Consider the following 23,319-nt stretch of genomic DNA (forward strand, 5'->3'; position numbering starts at 1 on the left):
AACATGGTTTCCTTCATTCGGGCAAACTCCACATTGGTCACTCTCCCTCTTCCTGGCATTCCGGAATTTTTGCCGGAAAGCTTCAGGGACCAATTCATAGGCTTTGAGAATGGCTTTCTTCACTTCCTCATAATCTGTACATTTGTCAATCGGTAAAGCCGAAAATATATCTTGAGCTTTACCCACCAGAACACTTTGCACTAACATAGTCCAGGACCCCACAGGCCATTTTAGCATTTGAGCCACTTTCTCAAAGTGTAAAAAAAACTTGGCTACCTCCAATTTCATTGAAGGGTGGAACCAGCCTCACATGTCTCCCAACATCCCAGGTGTTCTGACTAGTTGTCGAACCAGCCGGCATGGATGCTACCTCTCCCCGTTCTCTCATTAATTCCAGTTCCTTGAGTTTAATTTCCCTCTGACACTCCATGTCACGTTCCTTGAACTCCCTTTCGGCTCTTCTTTCCTCTGCTCGTTTCTCCTCGAGTTCTCGTTCCTGTTCTACTCTTTTTTTCCGCGAGTTCTCTTTCAGCTCTCCTTTCCTCTGTTCTTCTCTCCTCGAGTTCTCTTGCAGCTCTCCTTTCCTCTGCTTTTACCCTTTCCTGGCTCTGCAGTTGCATCTCCATTTTCCGGAGCTCCACATTTTCTTTTTCCTTGGGTAACCAATCCAAGGCTACCTCTGTCCATGTTCCCTGTCCCACCAGAGATTCTACCACCAATGTCTGCATCTCTGCTTTCTTCATACTAACTCGGACCTCCAAGTTAAAATGTCTGGCCAATATCAAGAGTTCCGATTTTTTTAACGCTTGGAACTGTGCCTCATTAGGGGACGCCGCAAACTGTTCTGCGTCAAACACCATGGTGACTATCAGTTAACACCTGTTAACCTTCACACAAAAAATTTCCAATTTTCTTGAAAAATTTGGGAATAACCACCTTTAGAGGCCACTTTTCCCCGCAAAGCGGGGGTTGGCCTTTTTCGGGAACCGTGGCAATACAACAACAACAACATGCATTTTAAAGGCCATTTTCCCTGCTAGAGCGGGGGTTAGCCTTGCGGTCCCCATGACAATCTTCTCCATTCTGCCCTATTTTCTGCATCTCTCCTTGTTAACCCCCTTGCCCGCATTTCTTCTTCCACCATCTTTAGCCAAGTCTTTCTCGGTCTTCCCCGTCCTTTGCTTCCTTCTACATTCATTTCCACCACTCTTCTCAACCAGTCACTTTCATCCTTCCTCAACACATGACCAAGCCATCTCAACCTGTTCCTCTTCACAGCATCAATCACAGGCTCTATTCCCATCATCTTTCGCAATTCATCATTTGTCTCCCTCTCTCTCAACGATACTCCGCACATCCGTCGAACCATTCGCATTTCCACCCTTTCCAACCTTCGTTGCTGCTCTACGTTCATTACCCATGTCTCGCTCCCATAAATCATAACACTTCTCACACATGCAGCATACACCTTTCCCTTCAGCTTCAACGACACTCCCCTCATCATCAGCACGCCACTCAGTTCCCGAAACTTCTTCCATACACATCTCACTCGAGCAACCGTTGCCGAATCTGATCCACCTTCTCCATTCAGCATGTCTCCGAGGTAGCAAAATGTTTTCACACCTTCCAGCTTCACGCCGTCTCCAAGATCCAACTCAACATTTCCTCCATCTGCAGCTCTCTCTGTGCACACCTTACATTTGAATGTAGCTGCCACACTGGTTAATGACCCTCTCAGACCACTACATTTTTGATGAACCCACTCAGCGCACATTGTACATTGAATGGAGTTCACTCCGACACCCTTCCTACACACAGCACAGGGCCACTTCCCAGTTCTTTCCACCTCACCACATGCTTTACCACTTGCCATCACCTTCGTCTTTCCGATATTCACCTTCAGACCTTTTGTCTCCATACATTCCTTCCACGTGTTCATCTTTTCCTTCAGTCCATCCATACTTTCCGCAATCAACACCAGATCATCTGCATACAACAACTCCCACGGTAAACCCTCCTTTACGTTCTGAGCCAGCACCTCCATCACAGCTACAAATAGTAGTGGACTTAGTACCGACCCCTGATGCACTCCCACCTTCACCTCAAACTCACCACTGTTCCCGTCCTTCGTCCTTACAGCTGTGCGCGCTCTTTTGTACATTGCCATCACTACTCTGATCAACCATTCCTCCACTCCTAGCTTCCTCAATGCCTATGTCAATACTTTGCGTGGTACCCTATCGAATGCTTTCTCCAGATCAACAAACCCAAGAAACAACTTCTTCCTCTTCTCCATGTACTTCTCCTGCAACTGCCTCACAATGAAAAGCGCGTCTGTCGTTCCTTTTCCTGGCATGAATCCAAACTGCATTTCGTCGATCTTCACTTTCTTCCTTATCCTCCTCTCCAACACCCTTTCCAATACCTTCATTCCATGCTCCAATAACTTTATCGCTCGGTACGAGCCACACTCCAGAGGGTCACCTTTCCCCTTGTATAGAGGGACGAGGGTACTCAGTTCCCAAGCCACTGGAATGTGGCCTTCTTTCACCACCAGATTACAGATCTCTGTCATTCTCTTCACACCCAACTTCCTGCTGCCTTCAACATATCTCCCACAACTCCCGTCGGCCCTCCCGCTTTTCTACCCTTCATTGCTTTTATCGCTTCCTCAACTTCCTTCTCAGTTATCTTCTCTGCCGGTCCTAAAACTGGGTTACTCTCTATGTTGCCATCCCATTCATTCTCTGTATTCAACAGCATTTCCATATATCCTTTCCATCTTCCTTTAATTCCATCTGGGTCGACAACGATTTGTCCCACTTCATCCTTCAAGCAACTCACCCCCATCACATCACACCTCTCTTTCGCTATCTGCTTTGCAATCCTGAATACTGCTTTCTGACCCTCTTCCGAATCCAAGCGTTCTCCGAACATTTTCCTACATGCCTCCTGCGCCTTTGCTACCTCTTTCTTTGCAGCCTTCCTGGCTGCCTTATAACTTTCATGCTCTGCTGTTTCTGCTCCCGTACCCTTCGCCTTCTGCCACTCCTTGAACTTCTTCCTCTTCTCGTCAATCCACTTTCTAACTTCACCATCCCACCACCATGTTTCCGAGTGCCTCGGTGGTCCTTTTGTCCATCCACATACCTCACCAACGGCTCCCAACAGACTAGCTTTCATCGACATCCAACCACTTTCAAGCTCAACCACATCATCCTCGACCCTACTCAGCCTCTCTTTTAATGCCTCCCTTACTGTCACCTCTTTCAACCTCCACACCTTCATTCTCGGTTGGTTCTTCACCCGCCGAGCTCTCCTCGCACCTTTCACCCTTACGTCGCAGACAACCAAGTGGTGCTGTGAAACAGCTGGGATGTTGTTGAATGGGAATTGGGAAATGGGAAATGTTGGGAAAAATTCCAAATTTGGGAATTTGGGGAATGCTAGGGAATTTAATCCCGGACGAAGACCCAATTTCGAGCCCCCGAGGCAATTGGACGAGCCCCCAATTTCTGTTACGTGCTCTTCCCTGACCCCCTGGTCACGGTGTACCTCCGAGCCCCGAGAGGAGTCACGGCAGAAAAATGTGTTATTCTGTGTCAAACATCAATGGTGAAACCACACCAATTGTTACCAACAAACAAATATTGTAGTAAAAATCACAAAAGAATAACAGTACAACAATAATAGCAATCAAAAGTACAATCCATGTATATCTTATGATGGTACCATCAGCTACCATAAAGTAACTCACTGTGCTCCAAGTGAGTGAAAAAGAACATTCCCCAATGTCTCTATATTCCCGTGTTCGAGCTCAGAGTTGATCCCCTCCAGCGATCGTCAGAACGATGTTGAATCGAAATCCGAATCCCGTTCAGGTGACAGCCCAGTCACGCCGCCAAAACTGCACAAAGGCGCACACGGCCAAAGCGGCGAAAAGGGTCACGTGGCCAGAAGCTGCGAAAAGGCGCACTCAAGGCGACTGGGAAATCACACCCTCTGGTATGAATGTTTTACAGCTCCAAATCGGCGAACCTCAGGTTTGCCTTCAAAAGCCACGTTACACACACATCCCAGATAGACGTCTGAATGGTGAAAACGGCTGACGCGAAGCAAGGAAAGTTTGCTCGACGCGCTAAGCGTGCGAGTCAAAATGGCCGACGGCCCGTACTCGGGTCGAAACGACACGACGATGATTCCTCGGAATCCAACGCCAAACCTGACACGCAGGTGGATCAGTCACAGCGACAACAACTCTGTCGCAGGAATTCCTTTCCCAGGAACCCCGAAAGTTCACTAGCGACTTTCGTTCGACAACGTTCGCCCCGGACCTTGAAACGACTCGCTTCTTGTCTAACTTCACTCGCTCCGCCCTTTTTCTCTCCTCTCTCTTCTTCTTCGTCTTCCGGTTCCCGATCCGGTTTCCTGTTTCTTTTAACATTACCTTTTTTACTTTTTGAAAACAGTTCATGAACAATAAACCTTTTGAAAACAATAATAGTACATGGAATCAGAAATATTTACAGTGGATGCAAAACCACAACAACGGAAGTGACAAATCCGTAACACTAGCAACATCAAAAACTTTTTTGACACTTTCATTGCATCCGCCATGTGTGAAAACCTATGTGTAGGTACCAAAATCATTCTTCTAGCTTGAATCTATCAAAAGTTATTGCTGATTTTCTATTTGAACCAAGGTCGGTGGTGGCCATCTTGGATTTATGCAAATTACGTAAGTTCCCCAAAGTTGCTGCAGCGGCAAGAGGTGGTTCTGTCATATATATATACCCCCTAACCTTTACAAATCCACCAAAAAAACTTATAGTACCAACAATTTCCGGGTTCACATAGGGTTTATCATAGGTGGCAACTGGACTAATAGTAGATTGTGATACTTTCAGCCCTGCACTCTGGAGGTTGTGGGTGATGTCACTGACAGTTGTTTAGGCTTCTTCTTCACAGCTCCAATGATTTTTCTGGCATCACCTGCAGTTGTTTTCCTTGGTCGACCTCACCGTTGTCTATTGCTAAATACACTAGTGGTTTCTTTCTTTTTCAAGATGTTCCAAATTGTTGTATTTGCTCTGCTCAATTTTTGTGCAGATGGTTCTAATTTAATTATTCTGTTCTTTCAGCTTCCAAATTGCTTGCTTTCCTTTCATAGACAGTTCTCTGGTCTTCATGTTGGTTTATGCCAACTGAATCCAAAGGGAAAAGCAAACGCTAAAAGCAAGACTCGACACAGCTCTTTTATGTGTGAACAATCAGTGCAACAAGAAACACCTGAGCAACAAGAAACACCTGTCAGTCATTTGTTCCAACACTTATGCTTACCTTAAATTGGGGAACTGAATATTAAAAGTGCTATTGTTCTACAATGATAAAACATATACAGGGCCTTCAGAAAGTATTCACACCCCTTGACTTTTTTCACATTTTGTTGTTGCAGCCTGAATGTAAAATGGATTAAATTGAGATTTTTGTCACTGATCCACACATAATACCCCATGATGTTAAAGTGGATTTTTTTTTAGAAATTATAACGAAATAATTAAAAATTAAATACTGAAATATCGAATTTACGCAAGTATTTAACCCCAAATTAACATTTCCTGTAAGCGCCTTTGGCAGCGATTGCAGCTTCAAGTCTTCTTGGGTATGTCTGTATTAGCTTTGCACATTTGGATTTGGGGAGTTTCTCCCATTCTTCCTTGCAGATTTGCTCAAGCTCTGTCAAGTTGGATGGGGAGCGTCAGTGAACAACAATTTTAAAGTCTTTCCACAGATTCTCAATGGGATTCCAGTCTGGGCTTTGGCTGGGCCACTCAAGGACTTTCACATTCTTGTTCTGAAGCCATTCTAGTGTTGCTTTGGCTGTTTGCTTGGGGTCATTGTCCCGTTGGAACATAAATCTTCGCTGCAGTACAAGGTCTTTTGCACTCTGAAGCAGGTTCTCCTCAATAACTTGCCTGTATTTGGCTCCATTCATTGTTCCTTCTATCCTTACACAAGTCTTCCAGTCCCTGCCACTGAAAAGCATCCCCAGAGCATGATTCTGCCACCAATATGCCTCACGGTAGGGATGGTGTTAGATGGTGATGAGCTGTGCTCGGTTTCCGCCAGATGTAGCGCTTTATATTCAAGCCAAAGAGTTCAGTTTTTTTGTCTCATCAGACCACAGAATCTTTTGCTTAATTGTATGCAAACCCCAGGCGTGTTGTCATGTGCCTTTTTCTCAGGAGTGGCTTCTGTCTGACCACTCTCCCACAAAGCCTAGATTTGTGAAGTGCTGCAGAGACTGTTGTCCTTCTGATAGGATCTCCCATCTCAGCCAATTAACTCGAGAGTTCTGTCAGAGTGGTCATGGGTTTGTGGTCACCTCCCTGGCCAAGGTCCTTCTTTCCCGGGTGCTCAGTTTGGTCAGACAGACAGCTCTAGGACGAGTCTGGGTAGTTCCGTATTCTTTCCATTTCCTAATGATGGAGCTCACTGTGATCTTGGGAACTTTCAACACTCTGGAAATTATTTTATACCCTTCCCCAGATATTTGCCTCCTCACAATTCTATCTCGGAGTTCTACGGACAGTTCCTTGGACTTCATGGGAGTTTTTGCTCTTACATTCACTGTCAACTGTGGGACCTTATGGAGAAAGATGTATTTCTTTCTAAATCATATCCATTCAATTGAATTGGCCATAGGTGGACTCCATTCAAGTTGTAGAGACATCTCAAGGATGATCAAAGGAAATTGGATGCACCTGAGCTCAATTTGAAATGTCATAACAAAGGGGTTGAATACTTATTCACTCAAAACATTTCAACTTTTCATTTTAAATTATTTTCTAAAAATTTCTAAAAAAAAGTCCACTTTGGCATGATGGGGTATTATGTTTCGATCAGTGACAAAAAATCTCAATTGGATCCATTTCAAATTCAGGCTGCAACACAACAATATATGAAAAAGTCAAGGGGTGTGAATACTTTCTGAAGGTGCTGTGCATATGCATCGAAATACCAAGAAATAAAAGCTGACCTTCTGTACTCTTGTCTCCTATTCATCTTTTGATGTGAAATCCAAATTTATTGAGTATATAGCATAATAACAAATTTGACTTCACTGTTCGAATGCTTATGGAGGGCACTGTTTGTCCAGGGAGACGGCCCTGATCTCATGTCTGACATTGAGGGCCTCCATCCATTGTTGGGTGAGTAGAAGCGGGATGTTCAAGGTGGAATGACCAGGTCTGAATCCGAATTGATGATCTGAAATGAGGCCATTTGAGAAAAGGAAGGATTTCATATCAACTGTGATGATGGATTTCATGATCTTCCAGATGATTGCAAGTCAGCTGATAGGTCTGTAGTTAAGCGGATCAGTTTTTGCACCTTTTCATGTTGTGCGGTGATGTCAGGTTTCTAAGTAGATGGAAGATGACTGAGGGTAAATGATAGGGTGAAAAGGACAGAGATAGGATGTGAAAGAGCAGCAGAGCAGGTTTTTAGGACACGTTAGCAGATGCTGTATGATACAGTTGCCGAATCAGTGTCTAGGGTTACCAGAAACTTCTCCACCTTCTCAGGTGCAAAAGACAGAGTCCAGGAGCAGGTGAGTACAACAGGGAATGTTGGGTATCGAATCGATTTGTCCTTGTCACACACCCAACCTATCCACCAGGTTTCGTCCGAATATGTCCACAACTTTTTTGAGATATCGTGCTATATATATCTTTTTTTTTTCTTTTTCTTTCTTTTTTGCACAGCCTGGTGTTGGCAAAGCGGTTAGGGTGCTGGCTTGGGATCCTAGGATCTGGGTTCGAATCCCGGTCAATCGCTGAATTAATGCCAGGGGGGTTGACTCAGCTTGTCATCCCTCCGAGGTCGGCAAATTGAGTACCAATTCACTGGTAATTCCCTGTGTGTCGCAAGAGGCGACTAACAGGGTTGGCGGCAGGAAGCGCCTCCGGCTATAAAACATTGCTTCAAAAAGGGGACCACGGTGCCCAAAAAAGGCCAACCCCCGCTCTGCAGGGAAAAATGGCCCCCTTAAGGTGGTTTTATATAGTTTTTTGCCATATATCTCAATGATGGAGAATCACTTTAAAATTCTCGGATCTAGATACGGATCCGGGTCTTCACCAAAATATAATCACTTCTTCCTTGTCACATACATTTTTTTTTGATCCAAACTGATCAAAGTAAGTGCAGTACTTGTCGAATTATGACGTCGCAATGAGCGGTTTCGGAGATATAGAGGTCCAATTTTTGGGGGTTTTTCCAACATGGCGCCCGTACTAAGTGACCTATGATGTCATTATCACTAAAAAATTAGGGATGAGGGATGTTAGTAAGGTGGGGTGGTTGGCGAGTGGAGAGAGTTGGGTGAGGACAAAGGGGAGTGGTGGAGTATTGTGGTCAAGGCAGGGCAGAAGCTTGGTGCCATTGGAGTTCACCCCATATAAAGGGAAGAGGAGGAGAACAACAACTGTAGTATAGTACAGTGTTAAGGTTTTATTAGCACCTGCCCGCCCCCCCCCTTTTTGTAATGGTACAATCTCACTTTGAATCAGGAAACCGGTAAAGTGAAACGTGCCCTAATTTCACGGACATAAGAATAACACTCAACGTTGAACATCAAAGTCAAAAACCAAATAAAGCAAATAAAAGGTAACAGAATGGTGAACAGTGGCGTTTCCATTACCAAGCTGCTTGGAGAGCACTCGCCAAGTGGCTGAAGCACTCAAGCAAGCACCTCCAACTAAACTGTTGAGGTGCCTGGAGTTTCCAACCATGTCAGAATTGGACAAATGAAAACTTTTATAACAGACAGAAGTGCTGCTCAGGTCAATTCCAGAGTTAAAATTTTGAAATTAGATTCAGTTGAAGAGAGTATCGAGCTTATCGCATGTTTGATGAAAAATATGTGGAAATTAAATAATGGCACAAACATGTGTTTATAAGGATTGTGACGTGGACAGGAATACAGTGATTTGTAGGTATGAAGATCAGCAATATTACCATTCGTAGATATGAAGCTTTATTGTACAGAAACCGACCTTTTCTGAGGTGGGGCATTTTTGAGCTCAGCAGACAAAATGGTGGAATTATTAAGACCCTGAATTGAGCGAGCTGAACACAGGCTGGCTAAATGTGGGGCTGTTTCTAGTTATAGTGTAATTTTTTGTGTAAATGATCTTCAAAAGGTGTTTAAACACACCCTAACACCCAGTTTTCATCCATGCACTCCTTTGGAGACGAAGAAGCATGCATGAAAAGTTTGGGGCTGCTTGGTTTCCTGGTTTTTGAGTTATGGAGGGGACGCATGCACGCACGCAAACACACACATGCACACACACATGCACACACGCACACTGACACACACACATGCATGCACACACACACAAAAACACACACACACACACACACACACACACACACACACATACATACATACACGAACACACACATAGACACACACACACACACAGCCTTTTATTATAATAGATGAATGATGAACTGATTAGATTTCGGCATCAAAGGCCAGAGGTTATGTCAGGTAAAATGTGATACCTGAGAACAGCTTTAGGGATTTAAATCAAACTTGGTATGTACCAAAGTATGTCTCTCTGAAAAGACCGTCTGGACAACCCTCCCATCTACTTTCTCAATAATCCTCTCCAAGGAGTTCTGTCACTCAATCTCTTGGGTCTCACTATCTGCCATGATCTTTCCTGGGAAAACCACATTTCCAAGCTGGCCTCCAAAGCCAGTCGCCGACTGGGCATCCTCCGTCGTGCGAAGTCCTTCCTTGGCACAATTGAGCTCCTCACCACATTTAAGGCTTTCATCCATATCTCAATGGAATACTGCTCTCCCCTCTGGGCTGGTGCTCCTGCCTCACACCTAGCTCGGCTTCACGCTGTTGAAACCAAAGCTTTCAGAATCATTGGAATCTCCCACGATGAAGCTAACTCTGAGGGCCTTTCTCTCTCTCTCTCACCGCAGGCAGGTTGGTGGTATTTCTGTATTCTACCGACTCCTCTCCGGCCTTGCTCCCCCAGCTCTCTCTGGGCTCTGTCCCCCAAATATTCCTACAGGTCGCACAAGATCTGCCTGCAACCCTCTTATGGTGAAATTGCCAAAATCAAGACTCTCTGCTCACCTTCGCTCTTTCATTCCTCTTTTCTCCCGCCTCTGGAACAAACAAACTACCTCACTCTCTTCAATCCCACTCCTCCCTCCAGGTCTTTAAAACAGCTGTTCACCACCATCTCTTATCTTCCCCCATCCAAAACCTTGATCTTTTCTACCCCTGTTAATTCACCCCAGATCCACTTTTCTGAAATTCCGACTTCTTTCCTGGAAGTCCTAGCTGTGTCCATGTGTTTTTTTTTACCTCTCCCACCCCCACCCCCCTTCCCACGCCTCCTCCCCCCAAGCCCTCTCCCTCCCACCGATTTCCCGATGTCCCTGCTCTCAAATGTACTTGTGTGCTCCCTCCTCTCTCTCCACATCTTGTCTCCCGCTCCCTTTATTTCGTCTTATGTGTCCGTTTGTTTTTTTGTCATTAATGTCAGCTCTTACACATGCCTCAATCTTGTATACAAAAAAAACAACAACAAAAACCCAACCTGTGATAAGTGAAAACCTTTCAATTAAAAAAGAAAACAAGAAAGCGCAATCAGAGATTGCAGACCCTCGGCAGGATGTGTTTTCGGTGGTTTTTTGAGGCTTTTGTGTTAAAACAAATATGGCGGCCGAACCACGTGACCGATGATGTCATAATAATTTTTTTCTCCACCAATTTATCCCTAGATTATGCTCAAGAAATTTCATCTTGATCGGATGAAGTTTTGTACTTGTCGAATTATGCCGTCATGATGGAGGCACCTACGACATCATCATTAACAGATGTTATTCCACATGGAGAATTCTTTACAATGAGCCATGTCTCATATCCTGTAAATGGACAGTGAAGAGCATGAGATTGTATAGGTACCCATGCAAACTTCATTCCATCCGGATATCAAGGGTCATTGGGGGTTTAATGGATGTGGTGGAAACTATGTACTTACAGTCTTACATGTGTGTGTTTGGGCAAAAATCTCTCCGCAACCATCGACACCCCACTCTCTACTCAAGCCTCCTCGCTCTTCCTCAACTGTAGAGACTTTAATTACTATCATTCCAGCTGGTTTAGTGTTGCTTCACATACATCAGGGCATGGCCAATGAGATTCTGCTTTGTGATTTTCATTTTGAAGCTGTATATAATTAAATAATGATGAAAATTGTGATGATGAAAAACGATCCAGTCTCACCATCTTCTTCTTGTAGTCGCATGATGCCCACACCCCTGCCTATTGGGAGGGGCCCAAACTTAGTGTCTACAAATTCCCAGGTTAAGACGACTCGGTGGATGAAACTTCGGACCTGAGCTTTGCCGACGAGGTATATATAATAGTTGGTAGTGCGTTCTGGTCTGAATATGGATCTTCCCATGAAGTGCAACCAGTTTTTTGTGAAGATGCTGGAGAGCTGCTCATGTTGTAAAGAATTTGTTTGTTGAGCTGCATACTTTCATTCCAATGTGCCTTGCCATGTTATGAGAAACTGAGTTGTGCCGTGGATGGACTTGGTACTTCATTGAGTATTGCCAGTGAGGGAATGGCTTTATATGTAATGTTGAAAATGTCATATATGATAGCATGAGATACACATGTGTGACACCTAAATTGGCTAATAAATCAAAGGTATTTGACATTTAAACAAAAAAAGTGCGTTGTACCATGCTGTATTATGCTATTTCTTTCTTTCTAACCCTTACATTATCTTTCTCTTTTGAAAATTTTATTATTCTGGCTCTCTTTCCGTCACGTTTTTCCTGCAGACACGAAGAGATGGAGATACGAGTGACCAAGCAAGCGATGGCTCAAGCCCAAGTCCAGACTCAAAACCAGATCCTTCCTCGGGCATTGACACCGCCTCGGCTCCAGCTCCTCCGCATGTGACTCTTCCTCTTGTGACGGTTACTCCACCACCTCAGAAAAAAAAGAGTGGGAAGCACCGAAGAAAAAGGGATGGCGAGATAGGGCCTGAGAGGGAACGAGAACGCCCAGGCGATCGAGCTAGTGAGCGCGAGACCAAATTTGACCGCTACAGCTGTTCAAATATGGAAGAAAGGACAGGATACAGATACTCACCTGCAGATGGCTATCCAGTACCACCGAGGCCTCGGTCCGGTGGATTGCAAACTCCTGGAAGAGCTCCTTACCTTCGCTCTGTTTCTGCACCAGAGGGAGATGGTGAAAGGGACAACACTGGAGCTGGAAGTCGGCTGGGAAGGGTGACGCGACCTTTGGCATGGATGAGCAAACGAGCGCTTTCCATCCTTGGAGGCGGTGGAGGAGGAGGAGATCTTCCACCATCTACAAGGCGAATAGGTCAGTTTGTCAGCAATTATAACTTTTCTTTTCATATCTGCTTTTTCATATCATAGAGGATGATGTGGTTGAGCTTTAAAGTGGTTGGATGTCACTGAAAGATAGTCTGTTGGGAGCCGTTGGTGAGGTATGTGGATGGACAAAAGGACCACCGAGGCACTCGGAAACATGGTGGTGGGATAATGAAGTTGGAAAGAAGATTGACGAGAAGAGGAAGAAGTTCAAGGAGTGGCAGAAGGTGAAGGGAATGGGGGCAGAAAAGGCAGAGCATGAAAGTTATAAGGCAGCCAAAAAGGCTGCAAAGAAAGAGGTAGCAAAGGCGCAGGAGGCATGTAGGAAAATGTTCGGAGAACGCTTGGATTTGGAAGAGGGTCAGAGAGCGGAATTCAGGATTGCAAAGCAGGTATCGAAAGAGAGGTGTGATGTGATGGGGGTGAGTTGCTTGAAGGATGAAGTGGGACAAATCATTGTGGACCCAGATGGAATTAAAGGAAGATGGAAGAGATATATGGAAATACTGTTGAATGCAGAGAATGAATAGGATGGCAACACAGAGAGTAACCCAGTTTTCGGAACGGCAGAGAAGGTAACCGAGAAGGAAGTTGAGGAAGCGATAAAACAATGAAGCGGGAGGGCCGACGGGAGTTGTGGGAGATATGTTGAAGGCAGCAGGAAGTTGGGGTGTGAAGAGAATGACAGAGATCTGCAATCTGGTAGTGAAAGAAAGCCGCATTCCAGTGGATTGGGAACTGAGTACCCTCGTCCCTCTATACAAGGGGAAAGGTGACCCTCTGGATTGTGGCTCGTATCGAGCGATAAAGTTATTGGAGCATGGAATGAAGGTATTGGAAAGGGTGTTGGAGAGGAGGATAAGGAAGAAAGTGAAGATTGACGAAATGCAGTTTGGATTTATGCCAGGAAGAGGAACGACAGATGCACTTTTTATTGTGAGGCAGTTGCAGGAGAAGTACATGGAGAAGAGGAAGAAGTTTTTTCTTGGGTTTGTTGATCTGGAGAAAGTATTTGATAAGGTTCCACGTGAAGTATTGACATGGGCATTGAGGAAGTTAGGAGTGGAGGAATGGTTGATCAGAGTAGTGATGGCAATGTACAAAAGAGCGCGCACAGCTGAAAGGATGAAGGACGGGAACAGTGGTGAGTTTGAGGTGAAGGTGGAAGTGCATCAGGGGTCGGTACTAAGTCCACTACTATTTGTAGCTGTGATGGAGGTGCTGGCTCGGAAAGTAAAGGAGGGTTTACCGTGGGAGTTGTTGTATGCAGATGATCTGGTGTTGATTGCAGAAAGTATGGATTGACTGAAGGAGAAGATGAACAAGTGGAAGGAATGTATGGAGACCCAAAGATCTGAAGGTGAATGTCGGAAAGACGAAGGTGATGGCAAGTGGTAAAGCATGTGGTGAGGTGGAAAGAACTGGGAAGTGGCCGTGTGCTGTGTGCAGGAAGGGTGTTGGAGTGAACTCCATTCAATGTACAATGTGCGCTGAGTGGGTTCATCAAGAATGTAGTGGTTTGAAAGGGTCATTAACCAGTGTGTCAGCTACATTCAAATGTAAGGTGTGCACAGAGGGAGCTGCAGATGGAGGAAATGTTGAGTTGGATCTTGGAGACGGCGTGAAGCTGTTAGGTGTGAAAACATTTTGCTACCTCGGAGACATGCTGAATGGAGAAGGTGGATCAGACTCGGCAACGGTTGCTAGAGTGACATGTGCATGGAAGAAGTTTCGGGAACTGAGTGGCGTGCTGATGAGGAGGGGAGTGTCGTTGAAGCTGAAGGGAAAGGTGTATGCTGCATGTGTGAGAAGTGTTATGATTTATGGGAGCGAGACATGAGTAATGAACGTAGAGCAGCAACGAAGGCTGGAAAGGGTGGAAATGCGAATGGTTCGGTGGATGTGTTGAGTATCGTTGAGAGAGAGGAAGACAAATGATGAATTGCGAAAGATGATGGGAATAGAGCCTGTGATTGATGCTGTGAAGAGAAACGATTTGAGATGGTTTGGTCATGCGTTGAGGAAGGATGAAAGTGACTGGTTGAGAAGAGTGATGGAAATGAATGTGGAAGGAAGTAGAGGATGGGGAAGACCGAGAAAGACTTGGCTAAAGATGGTGGAAGAAGAAATGCGGGCAAGGGGGTTAACAAGGGGAGATGCAGAAAATAGGGCAAAATGGAGAGGATTGTCATGGGGACCGCAAGGCTAACCCCCGCTCTAGCAGGGAAAATGGCCTTAAAATGCATGTTGTTTGTTGTTTGTCTTTCATATCTGCTTTGCTCTTTTAGAACGCATGGATCTCGAGTTGGGCACCATAGGTTGGGTAATCTGGGAGAAACTTTTTGGTCTCTGTGATAATACTGGACCCAGTGGTATAAAGAATAAAAAATGTTCTTACTGTGTCATCATTCATATTCCTGCATTTCATTTTCACTTAATCTCAAAATGTTCAAACCACAATCGATATCCCACCGCTTTTACAATATTTTCTTCTTCCAAGTCCCTAGATTGAAACCTCATCATGCTTCAGTAGTTACCAGATATCCCACAATAATAGTACAGGCCACATTATTAGAGGCAACATACTATTTGCACAATCAGACTATTATTTATGCTTGATGCTTATTATCCAATCACGCCGCCTGGCATACTTTCATCGCTCTTAGGACCACATTCCGATTGTATTCCTTCCAGGTGACCTTAATACCTTTCATTTCCTTCTCGATTTTACATTGTCAGGTCTTTCTTGGCTGTCCAACCCTTCTCTTCCCTCAGGTGCTCAGCATATTGCTCTCTTTGGTATATTTTGATCCTCCATGTGCAACACGTGACCAATCTATCTCTACCTTCTAGTATTGATCTCTTCTCGGATGTTTTTTCTCCCTGTTAACCCTTACATCTCTGTCTTACTAGCCATGTCAGACCAGAAGATGCAAGACTTTCTTATGGCCGCTGCATATGAATGACTCCAATTTGCTATTTCTTTTGCGCTTTTCCAAGCTTTATGTTCAAATAGAAAGATATGCAAACAAGAATATTCTTTATACTCTCTGGGAAATCATTTTTATCTCTTTGCTGATCATTCCACCATATGCCATAATATCCCTCATCCTTCGGATTGGCATACAGCAGCCTCTTCCCTCTCTGCAGACCTTGATAGAATCACGAGCTGGTCAAACACTTTGAAGAGTCTTTCAATCTCCAGACAAATCTCACTCTCTCTCTGAAAGAACTGTATAACAAACCCTCCAATCTACTTCCTTAACAATCTTCTTTAACTTCAGTCACTCAAACTCCTGGGTCTCACTATCAGCCACGATCTTGATTGTGCAAAGCACATTTCAGAGTTGGCTTCCAAAGGCAGCCACCGACCGGGCATCCTCCGTTGTACAAAGTCCTTCCTTGGCAATCCTGAAGTCCTATCAACCCACAAGGCATTAATCCACAGCTTGATGGAGTACTGCTGTCCCATCTGGACTGGCATCCCTGCCTCCTACCTTGCTCAGCTTGACACTGCAGAAACCAAGGCCTTTTCTTTTTTTGTATACAAAGTCGAGGCTCGAATAAGAGCTAACACATAGAACGTATGACAACGGGAACGGGAGACAGGAGGGGGTGAGAGAGGGAAGCCCAATAACAGTAGGGAACAAGGACATCAGGAGATCTGTGGAAAAGAGAGGGCTGGGGCAGGGTACACGGCATAAACAAGATGGACACTACAAGGACTTTCAGGAAAGAAAACGGAGTTTGAAGGAGGTGGATTTGGGGTGAATTAGCGGGGGTAGAAAACATCATGGTTTTGGATGGGGCAAGATAAGAGATTGTGGTGAACAGCTGTTGTGAAGACCTGGAGGGAGGAGAGGGATTGAAGAGAGTGTTGGAGTTTGGTCTCAACTCTGGGACTCCTGGCGGAGAGTGTGGGACTCTTCAACTCAGGCCTCGATCCTGAATACAAAAAAAAAAAGAAAAAAAAAAGGTATTGAAGAAACCCCCTATGTGAGAACACACCCTCATTTTATCACGTCATTCCAAGATTTCTTATCATCAGGTGTTTGTCATAAACTTAAAAAAACAAGAGCAGGGTGTAGATAATACAGTTGTAGGTCACGGATATAGTCGTTGTAAAATCATTTTCCTAGATATACACATTCTTAAATCAGACCCTCTTAAAGGTTCCTCTTATATTGATTTACCAAAAGAGATAAAGCTTAAAAAGCGGTTGTTAATATTAAAAACAAAGATAATAAATGTTTCCTTTGGTCTATTCTCGCTCACCTACATCCTCAAAATAACAATCAAGAAAGAATATCTCATTATAAGAAATATGTGAGTACGTTAAATATTAAAGATTTGAACTTTCCAATGTCATTGACAGATATTCCAAAATTTGAGAAAAATAATAATCTATCTGTTAATGTACATGGATTAATGGATACAAACAAAGTGCAGATATTTAAAATTTTAAATAACTATGAAAATGATGAAACACAACACACATTGACCTTCTGTGTTGTAGTTCGGAAGAAAATTCACATTATGCTTACATCAAAAATTTATCAAGATTAACCACTTCACAAGTAGTTAAAAGAAAACGAAAGACATTTCTATGTAAGCGATGCCTCAATGTCTTTTAGTCAACAGAATGGTTAGATCAGCTTTCAAAATATTGCAGCATTCATAAATCAACCGTAATTAATATGCCCAAAGTAGGTTCAAACATATCATTCAAAGATTTTAACAAATCTATAAAACATCCGTTTGTGATATACGCTAATTTTGAAAATATCCTAGAAAAGATAAATACTGTTTCTCCAAATCCAATTAAGTCATATACAAATAAATATCAAAAACATACTCCTTGTGGTTTCTGTTATTGTATCAAATCATCCGTAGGTGATAAATACAACAAGCTCGAGCTTTATAGAGGAGAAGATGCTTCAGAGGAGTTTGTAAATTGATTGGAAAAGGATTGTATAAAATTATCTGCGGTAATGAGAAAAACGAATAAACCAATGTCCTTACGAAAGAAGAGAAAATTAAGTTTAGGCAGGATAATATATGTCATATTTGTGATGAGGAAATTGGTAAAGGGTTAAACGTAAGAGATCATTGCCATCTTACAGGTTCCTAGAGAGGTCCCGCTCATCAAAGTTGTCATCTCAATTTTAAACTTCCCAATTTTATTCCTGTCTTTCTTCACAACAACGCTCATTATGATACTCATCTATTTATTAATGAACTTTCAAAGACATCTGGGGACATTTCAGCAATTCCTAACACGGATCAGAAATACATTTCATTCACAAAAACAATTCATACATCTCCTATAACTCATATTAGGTTTCTTGATGCATTTAAATTTATGGCAAGTCCATTGTCTAACTTAGCATCAAATATTAAAAACCTTCCGAGTCTTAAATCACATTTCACAAATCAAGAAGAGCTAGAAGAACTCTTATCATAAAAGGGAATATATGCGTATGATTATATGTATTAATTTGAGAGGTTTCAAGAAAAACAACTTCCATCAAAGTAAAGTTTTTATAATGAGCTAAATAAAAGTCATATAACTATAATGAAGATTATACACAAGCACAAAATGTTTGGAAAAAGATTAATATAAAGAACCTTGGAGAGTATCATAATTTATATCGTAAAACTGATGTATTATTATTGGCTGATTTATTTGAGACTTTTAGAACAGTCTGCCATAATAAAAATTCCTATGGATTAGACCCTGCTCACTATTACACTGCTCTTGGTTTGGCTTGGAGTGCTATGTTAAAAATGATAAAACAGGTTTGGATTTAATCGGTGATGTAGATATGCTCTTGATGATAGAAAAGGCTAAAAGAGGTGGAATATCTCAAGTATGTTCAAGTAGATATGCTAAAGCTAACAACAAATATCTTCCTAATTATGATGTGCAAAAGATAGTTCTTACTTGATGCATTATGATGCTAATAATTTGTATGGATGGGCTATGTCTCAATCCCTACCTTATGGGAAACTTGAATGGGTTAAAGAGAAAGATTATGAAAAGGTTTTACAGGATATCGTTATCTCTATACAAAAAGAATTGGATAAAACTAAAATTGGATATTATTTTGAGTTTGATTTGAAATATCCTAAAGAACTTCATAATAAACACAAAGATCTGCCTTTTGCTCCTGATAAAGAAGGTCCAAGAAAATAATAGTTAAGTGATTATCAACAATCATTTAATACTAAAGGCAAATCAACAGAGAAATTACTGACCACATTATATAAAAAAAAACAAAAAAAAAAAACACCTTTAGAGGCCATTTTTCCCCGCAAGCGGGGGTTGGCCTTTTTCGGGAACTGTGGTTGTTGTTGTTTTTCGGTCCCCTTTTTGAAGCAATGTTTTACGGCCGGATGCCCTTCCTGACGCCAACCCTTTTTGCCGCCTTTAACGACAAGCAGGGAATTACCAGTGAACTGGTACTCAATTTGCCGACCTCGGAAGGATGACAGGCTGAGTCAACCCCCCTGGCGTTAATTCAACGATTGACCGGGATTCGAACCCAGGATCCTAGGATCCTAAGCCGGCACCCTAGCCGCTAGCCCAACACCAGGGTTAAATTATATACTTTAGCCCAATTATATACAACGCTAGCCCAACAACAACATTATATAATAAAGGAAATTATGTTTTACATCAAAGGAACTTGACACAATGTTTATCAGCAGGGTTAAGAGTGAAGAAGATTCACAGAATTTTAAAGTATAGACAAAGTCATTGATTAAAGACCGATATTGATTTTAATACAAAAAGGAGAACAGAAACAAAAACAGATTTTGAGAAAGACTTTTACAAATTATTGAATAATGCTGTATTTGGAAAGACAATGGAAAATATTAGGAATAGACAAAACATAAGACTTGCTACATCTTGGAAACAAGCTTCAAAGCTAATTAATAAACCGAGTTTTTAGCGAGTGGGGGTGTTTTCAGAGAAATTTTGTGCTATTCATATGAAAAAAGAGAGTATTGAAATGGATAAACCTTCGACCGTGGAAGCGACTTCGACTTCTGCACAGCATCAAAGTTAAAGTATTTTCCCATTTGTGTCTTTGTCAAATTTCCACTCGTTATTTTATTGTGTATGTGTTACTGTGTGTTTCTAGTTAGTGTTGATTTGCAATTCGTGCAAACTTGTGTATAATTAATCGTTTTCTGTTCGCACCTTGTGTGCAGCCTGGGAACTAGAGGCTTCCCTTCCCCCATCGGTGTTTTGTGAATTTAAGTTCTTTCCTTCGCTGTATTGCTTATTTCTTAGATTTTCTCTTCTCCCCCTAACTTCCCCGAACATCTACCCTTTGTCTAACATTTTAAATACAAAAAACAAAAAAAACCCCCATAATTTCCTTCTATCCTCGCGGGCACGTGTGCTTGTTGTCTTGCCCCACCCCCTTTACCTCCTTTTCTTCCACCTCCTCCTTCCATCTGCACTGAAACTCGCCCTTCCAATTCTAGTTTCCTGCATCTCATTTAACCCTTTTTCCTTTCTCTGATCTACGCTCTTACTTCAGGGACTTTTCCCAGATTGTTTTTCACAGTTTTGTTTAAATATGTTCAACCCTTTGAGTACGGATGACGTCCAGTGCCGCAACCCGTGAAAAAGTTATGTGTACGGATGACATTACTACACGTCATCGACTATAACTATAAATGGATCATCAGTACGTGGTTGCATTCCCGTACAAAAATGCCAAATTAATCCCGTACCGGGGGTATTTTTATTTAAAAAAATAATCCCATACTCAAAGGGTTAAACTTTCCTTTTTGCAGTGTTTTATTCAGTGGTTTATTACAACACGCTGTTTTTCTTACTATTTAAAAGGCTTTTTTCAATTTCCTCATCAAGTCATTCCATTTCAAAAAAAAAATTCAATCTCTTACAGTCATTCCTTTCTACATTCTCGAAACTCAACTTCATTCCACCCCTCCTCTATCATTTAAAACGGATCTCTGACTTGAAAATCACAATAAACCCTGTTTGTTATAAATGTTCGTTTTTCATTAATCATCCACTTTCTAAATTCCCCCCTCAACCCTCCCTTCCAAACCACCCCCTCACCCCTCCCTTTCAATTCTCCCCCCTCACCCTTCCCCTCCTAAACTCCTCCTCGCCTCCCCGAAGGAACAAGTGTGTGTCTACCCTCAGGAGAACCAGGAAATAATATCTCTCTGCTCTCAAGACTGAACTCTCAAACCTGTCTCCCTCCTCCAAATCCTGGTGGCGTATGGTCAAATCTGTTTCTGGTGTTTTTCCCCCTCCTTCCCCTCCCTTACTTCAAATAGCTACACAGCTGGCACCGCACGTGAAAAAGCCGAATGCCTCAACTCTGTGTTTGCCTCAGCATCTTGTGTCCAGAACCCATCTCTCTCTGTACCCACCTTTCCCAGACGAACCCAGCTGCTCCTGGACTCTGTGTCCTTCTCTCCTGACAAGGTGGAAACGTTTTTGTCAAACCTCAACTCTGATTCTGCAACTGGACCAGACGGCATCAGCCCACGGGTCCTAAAATCATGCTCTGCCACTCCATCTCACCTGCTCTCTGTTCTCTCCACGCTCTCTTTTGCTCAAGGTCATCTGCCATCAGCTTGGACATCAGCCAACATCACCACTTTACACAAAAAGATGCAAAAACAGATCCTTGCAACTTCAGACCAATCAGCCTGCTCCCAATAATCAGCAAGGTCATGGAATCAATCATCGATTCTGACATTAAATACTTCCTCTTCTCCAATGGCTTGATCTCGGATCATCAACTTGGATTCTTTCCAGGTCATTCTACTCTGGACATGCTGCTTCTGCTGTCTCATCAATGGATGGTGGTCCTTAATGTCAAACAGGAAATCATAGGTGTCTCTTTCGACATGTCACGTGCCTTCGATATGGTCTGGCACCCCGCTCTGCTCACCAAACTCTCCTCCAATGGTATCCATGGAAATCTCCATGCATGGCTTGTGGACTTCCTCTCTGGTCGTAGTCAACGTGTGGCCCTGAATGGTTTTCTCTCATCTCCCCTTCCTGTTGAGGCTGGAGTTCCCCAATGCAGTGTTCTGGGCCCTGTGCTTTTTCTGGTCTTCATCAATGATCTCTCTCTGAACCCTGGTGTTGGGCTAGCGGCTAGGGTGCCGGCTTAGGATCCCAGGATCCTGGGTTCGAATCCCGGTCGATCGCTGAATTAACGCCAGGGGGGTTGACTCAGCCTGTCATCCTTCCGAGGTCGGCTAATTGAGTACCAGTTCACTGGTAATTCCCTGTTTGTCGTTAAAGGCGGCAAAAAGGGTTGGCGTCAGGAAGGGCATCCGGCCATAAAACATTGCTTCAAAAAGGGGACCAAAAAACAACAACAACCACGGTTCCCGAAAAAGGCCAACCCCCGCTTGCGGGGAAAAATGGCCTCTAAAGGTGGTTATATTTTTTTATCAATGATCTCTCTGACTCTCTGGAAAATCCTCTCTATCTCTTTGCTGATGACTCCACTCTCTGCCGCTCCATACCTCATCCCTCAGATCGGTAGTCTGCAGCCTCCTCACTCTCTGCAGACCTGGACAAAATCACAGACTGGTCAAACAAGTGGAACATGTCTTTCAATCCTGACAAATCTCACACTCTCACTATGTCTCTCCGAAAAGACCGACTGGACAACCCTCCCGTCTACTTTCTCAACAATCCTCTCCAAGAAGTTGTGTCACTCAAGGTTTTGGGTCTCACGATCTGCCATGATCTTTCCTGGGAAAACCACATTTCCAAGCTGGTCTCCAAAGCGAGTCGCCGACTGGGCATCCTCCGTCGTGCGAAGTCCTTCCTTGGCACACCTGAGCTCCTCACCGCATACAAGGCTTTCATCCGAAGCTCAATGGAATACTATTCTCCCCTCTGTACCGGTGCTCCTTTCTCACACCAGGCTCGGCTTCACGCTGATGAAACTAAAGCTTTCAGGATCATTGGTATCTCCCGCGATGAAGCTGATTCTGAGGGCCTTTCTCTCTCCCATCACAGGCAGGTCGGTTGTCTTTTACTGACACCTTCCCGGCCTTGCTCCCCCTGCTCTGTCTGTGCTCTGTGCCCAAAATATTCTGGCAGGGCACACAATATCTGCCAGCAACCCTCTTCTGGTGAAACTACCAAAATCAAGACTCTCTGCTCACCTTCACTCTTTCGTTCCTCTTTTCTCCCGCCTCTGGAATAAACTCCCTCACTCTCTTCAGTCCCACTCCTCCCTCCAGGTCTTTAAAACAGCTGTTCACCACCATCTCTTATCTTCCCCCATCCAAAACCTTGATCTTTTCTACCCCCGTTAATTCACCCCAGATCCACTTTCTTGAAATACAGACTTCTTTCCTGGAAGTCCGAGCAGTGTCCTTGTGTTTTGTTTACCTCTCCCACCCCCACCCCCCTCCCCATGCCTCCTCCCCCCAAGACCTCTCCCTCCCACAGATCTCCCGATGTCCCTGCTTTCCTTCTTGTCTCCTGCTCCCTTTATCATATGTTTTATGTTTTATGTGTCAGTTTGTCTTTTTGTGATCAATGTTAGCTCTTACACGAGCCTCGATCTTGTATCCAAAAAATAATAATAATAATTTTTTATATAGGAACATCAATTCTTGATTTATCAGTCATTAATGTATGATTACTTTTTCAATAACTTAAGGAAGAAATATCAAAATGATGTTTATCTACTTTATATGGATACAGATAGTTTTATTTGAATATTAATACAGAAGATGTTTATTCAGATATGATTGATGATATTGATATGTATGATACAAGTAATTACAAGTCAGATGATAAGTTGTTTTCTTCAAAGAATAAAAAGGTTATTGGAA

At 43.2% G+C, this 23,319-nt stretch overlaps 1 protein-coding gene across 1 annotated transcript in view; it reads left to right on the top strand.

Annotated features, from left to right (window-relative positions):
* The window catches only part of LOC137439986 (uncharacterized), a 285,564-nt gene that overhangs the window by 21,743 nt on the left and 240,502 nt on the right, over positions 1 to 23,319 (top strand). Inside the window, exon 3 of the mRNA XM_078768016.1 lies at positions 11,893 to 12,445. Coding sequence (XP_078624142.1) covers positions 11,893 to 12,445 — 553 coding nt within the window. The remainder of the gene's footprint in view (positions 1 to 11,892; positions 12,446 to 23,319) is intronic.

This window comes from Myxine glutinosa, chromosome 14, assembly GCF_964187855.1.
Source record: "Myxine glutinosa chromosome 14, kmMyxGlut1.1, whole genome shotgun sequence".
Taxonomy (NCBI): domain Eukaryota; kingdom Metazoa; phylum Chordata; class Myxini; order Myxiniformes; family Myxinidae; genus Myxine; species Myxine glutinosa.